The sequence below is a fragment of the Anopheles aquasalis genome, chromosome 3 (genome assembly GCF_943734665.1).
Source record: "Anopheles aquasalis chromosome 3, idAnoAquaMG_Q_19, whole genome shotgun sequence".
Classification (NCBI taxonomy): domain Eukaryota; kingdom Metazoa; phylum Arthropoda; class Insecta; order Diptera; family Culicidae; genus Anopheles; species Anopheles aquasalis.
Genome location: NC_064878.1, coordinates 42,167,304 through 42,171,563, shown reverse-complemented (window position 1 = coordinate 42,171,563; position 4,260 = coordinate 42,167,304). Strand labels below are relative to the sequence as shown.

The window sequence follows — 4,260 nt, the reverse complement described above, 5'->3', positions numbered from 1 at the left end:
CCAGAAGCCGTTCTCGTGTAGCCATTGCACCCAGACGTTCCGCCAGAAGCAGCTGCTGAAGCGCCACATTAATCTCTATCACAATCCGGACTACGTGCAGCCGGAGCCGCGCGCCAAGACCCACGTGTGCCCGAGCTGTCCGCGCCGCTTTCGGCACAAGGGGAACCTCATACGGCACATGTCACTGCACGATCCGGAATCGACCATGCACGAGGAGAAGATGGCACTGCGTGAGGGTCGCCAGAAGAAGGTGCACATTTTGCTCGAAGAGGAGATCTATGAGGACGAGGAGGATGATGAGGTGGACCCGGAGGAGGAGGAGGAGAATGGCGAAGATGTTGAGGACCAGGAGCACGCACAGATGTCATCGTCAGTGAGCGATGTCGTTGCGGGCGAGGAAGACGATGGACAGTTTGTGCTACTAGAGGTCATACGGCTACAGGACAAAGACAAGCCGGCGAAAGCACCAAAGACCGCGACACCGAAGGAACCGTGTCGTCGTTCTCCACGAACGAGGGCAGCACAGCCGGTATCGGTGGCTTCTGCAACCGGAAGCCGCACTAAAAAACCATTATTGCACAACATTAAGTTGGAACAGATGTCAATGGAAGTGCGAGGAGACGACGATGATCTGGACGTGGATAACACCGAGTTGGAGCTGGTTCCGGCCCAGGACGAGGACGACGATGACGATGGTCAGCATATTGTGATCCAACAGAGTGGCGATGAATCCGAAAGCGAGTTTATTCTCACAGCGGAAGGTAAGCAGGAAATCAGGGGTGTTTTTCTATACCACTGAATTCACCGTGGATTGCCTTATTTCTGATGCAGATTTGGAAGACGCCGAAATGCTAATGTCAATACCGGCATCGAAACGAAGTCGCTACGATATCAGCACGATTCAAGTAACCCAGTCGGAGATGGAAAAGAACATGAGTACTTGCTTTGGCTTTGAGGTATGCTCACGGTTTTTCACCAGTCAATGTTTTTTTTGTTGCCGGAACTCAAGAGAATTATTTCTGTTCACTTCCAGGATGACGATGATGAGGAAGACGACACAGTGGATAACAAAGGAACGATCACTCTACTTAACTAAAGTGGCATTGCTCTTCGCAGCTCAGCAGGACAAGAGGGATTTTACATGACTGGTTGCGCTCCCCTGCGAGATATCCACATTTTACATACTTGATCACGTTTAGCTTATGATGGCCTTTGGGAAGAAGAATCCTTTCTTCGATCGTTTTGCAGTAAAACTAAGCGTAAGTTTATGAATAACATGAATTGGACCAGTATGCATCATTCAGCCATACTGTGCGTGTATTGACCTTCAAGCGTAAAGTAAAATAAAAAGTAAACTCATATCTAATCTAATCTTACCTCGCATTCGTGTTTTGGACTATTCTTTTACATCTTTTCAAAAGATCGGTACATTACTTTCTAAAGGATACAACATTCTATTAAATGATTAATGTTTGGATGCGGATGATTAATGATAATGTTTAGTGTGATATTTTGGTGCGCTTAGCACATCGTTTCTCATGTTTCCATTAAGATGAAACAAGCAAACATTCGAAAGTCATTTTTCAGTAATGCCGCACCAAATACAACTGACGAAAATCAAATCATCAAATTGTGAAGACTGAACTGAACGGAAGCGTCACCTCGCGCCCCCCCCCCTTAGTTCAACATCAACTAATCAATTATGCAGCGTGCATCAATGAAATCATTTTGTGGATTTTTCATCATCTTCCGCTACCGATAACCGAAGAAAATCAACAGATTAACATGAGCCCAAAACGAACGGCAAACAAACAGCTGAAGCGTATCGCCTTCGAACGCGCTGCTAGTGGGGTGCGGATCGACGATCAAAAATTGTGTTTCTTTCGGAATTCGAGAGGTATTTTCAAATCTGTGATACGCTCGTTATGCTTCATTTTACGTAATATTGATCGGTTTGCCTCTTGAAATCACTAAATAAGCGAAGACAATTATCTAAATAACGCCAACGAAGGCGATGAGGATCGACGATGTCCAATCTGTGATTGAATACGATACTAGGGGGAAGTTTGTTCGCTGTCGAGGGGTTTACCATCCCGTATTCGATCGCATGTCGCGATCGCGGTGCAGAGCGCGTGTGCTGAGAAAGGGAAAGGATGGTTTATCCCAAAACAATGATCGCCGCGTTTTCGCCTCTGACCTATCGTCACCCTTCCCACCCTAGATCACGATGATCGGTGATCGTGGTTTAAAGTCCCTGACATGATGACCCATCGCCCGGTGTTAGGATTCGTTAGGGCTGGTCGGTTTCTCTCAAATTCCAGCTTCGTAAGCGACATTGGTGCACTGGGAGCATGAGGCCTGCGCTACTAAACGATAACATGCAATTAAATTGTAATCAACGCCGCTAATACTATGTTCCTTCCCAAAATAGTATCGCAGCACTAGGTCACGAAGAAGTTCCGTCCATCTGTTCCATAGAATTGACAAAATAAATGGCAGAGGCCACTAATGGTTGCAGAGTACCTATATTTTATCAGCTGCGGCCGCCGCACAAAGTCATCCGGCCAATGTCATTGGAAGACTAATGATGTGGATGGATCCTCGGCGATTATTCTGCGCTCCTCGTGTGATCATGGACAATGGATCGTCGCGAAAATGGAGACTAAGAATAATGCATGAACCGCTTGTTATCACACACGAAATGTTTAATTCATGAAACTAATGAGGAACTCGGGTACGAGAGCGTGGCAGCGCGTGATCCTGGATCCGTGGCTTTTTGCAAAAGTTTAACCAAAAAAGGAAAAGATTAAAAAAAAAAACAACGTTTTGTAGAGGTGTAAGTGAAAACAGATTTGAAAACAACACGATGCGAGGAACCTTCCAGGTGATTCTTTGCTGGTTTGAGCAGAACTCTATCTGTTTGTCAATTTCACGCGAACGCCAGTTCATTTGGCAAATTCGTCGGGCAAATATGTACGTATGCTCTGTGCAATCAAAACCAATGTGCAATGTGTGCAAATGTAGCAGCAACATGAAGCGCCAGAGGACGAATGGCTATCGGGTTGTAATGAGCCAACAGCGTAGCCCCTGCTTGCCCCACTGACCACCAGCAACGATAACCCTCAAAAATGATGTTCTAAATTACTTCACACCAACAGGCACCATGGCAACGTTCGCCTCCTCAACTACGATCGTCTACTATTACTTTGCTTCACGGTAGCGAAGGAGGCACGGTGGCGATGCCAGAGGTGGTCAGGAGTGTTGCGTTTCGGCGAACGAAACAGGCCGTGTTTTAGGCCGATTGCAGCAGTACCAGTGACCGGCCAGGGCTGCTGTGATGCATAAACCCCCTACCCCCAATCCGCATGAAGAAAGCGTCCGCCAACTTCACTCTGACGGCCGCAATCGACCGCAATCGATTACACGCTCCCGGAGGCGTCGCGTACGGAAAAAAAAAATACAAAATTAATGGAATTCTGCACGGCCAGAAATTGGACGCTTTGTGAGAGGAAAATGACGACAAGACAACGCTCCGTATCGCAGATTCTGCCTCGAGTGTCCCTGGGAGGGATTTGCCATTTTGAGACCGGAGTGTCACCGCATCACCACCGAGTTACGCGCCTTCTATTGGGATACGGACCGACCACCCTTTGACCGGTTGGTGCATAAACATTCTGTGTACTATCGCCAGCGGCCAGCAGACCAGAAACATGATTAACCAACGAACCAACTGCCCAACCGACCAACCACACTCCAATCCACACAAGCGATTGGGCAACCTTTGGGGAATGGTGTACGAAAAGTGGTTTCAAATCGCATGAAATTGCACTGGCCATTGGTCCGTGCATCCGCTCTGCGCTTTCCGCACCGCACCACGCTCGGGCCGACCGGGCGGGATAGGCAGTGGGTGCATCGGATTCGGTTCAGGTGCGCTTCTGTGACAGAGGGAGCTGAAAACGTGTTCGTTATGCAATGAACCCGAGCGGCCAGTCGAAACCACCCGTTGGTTAACCGATCGCCCCCCGGGGGGAGACGGGCGGGAAATCTTTCCCCAAAGCTTCGAAGTTATAGAACGATCTAGCACGAACGATCGTAAACGTACGACGTACGGGACGATGCGCTCGAACGTGCCTGGTACCCGGTGCCCGCTGATGGAAAACAAGTTCCTTGGTGCAATTGGCGGGATTCAATTGCCTCATTGCGGTTGTTCCCTCATGCGCTCCATCACGAACTACGAGAGCGATTGATTAGAGTGGGAAA

The 4,260-nt window shown here is 48.3% G+C and overlaps 1 protein-coding gene across 1 annotated transcript in view; it reads left to right on the top strand.

Moving 5' to 3' along the window:
• Positions 1-1,376, top strand: part of LOC126577469 (transcriptional repressor CTCF-like) — a 2,875-nt gene extending 1,499 nt beyond the window's left edge. The window contains exons 2-4 of the mRNA XM_050239126.1: positions 1-761; positions 832-956; positions 1,034-1,376. The exon at positions 1-761 is cut by the window's left edge and continues 262 nt beyond it. Of these exons, the coding sequence (XP_050095083.1) occupies positions 1-761; positions 832-956; positions 1,034-1,096 (949 nt within the window). The 3' untranslated portion in view covers positions 1,097-1,376. The remainder of the gene's footprint in view (positions 762-831; positions 957-1,033) is intronic.
• The last annotated feature ends 2,884 nt before the right edge of the window (positions 1,377-4,260 follow it).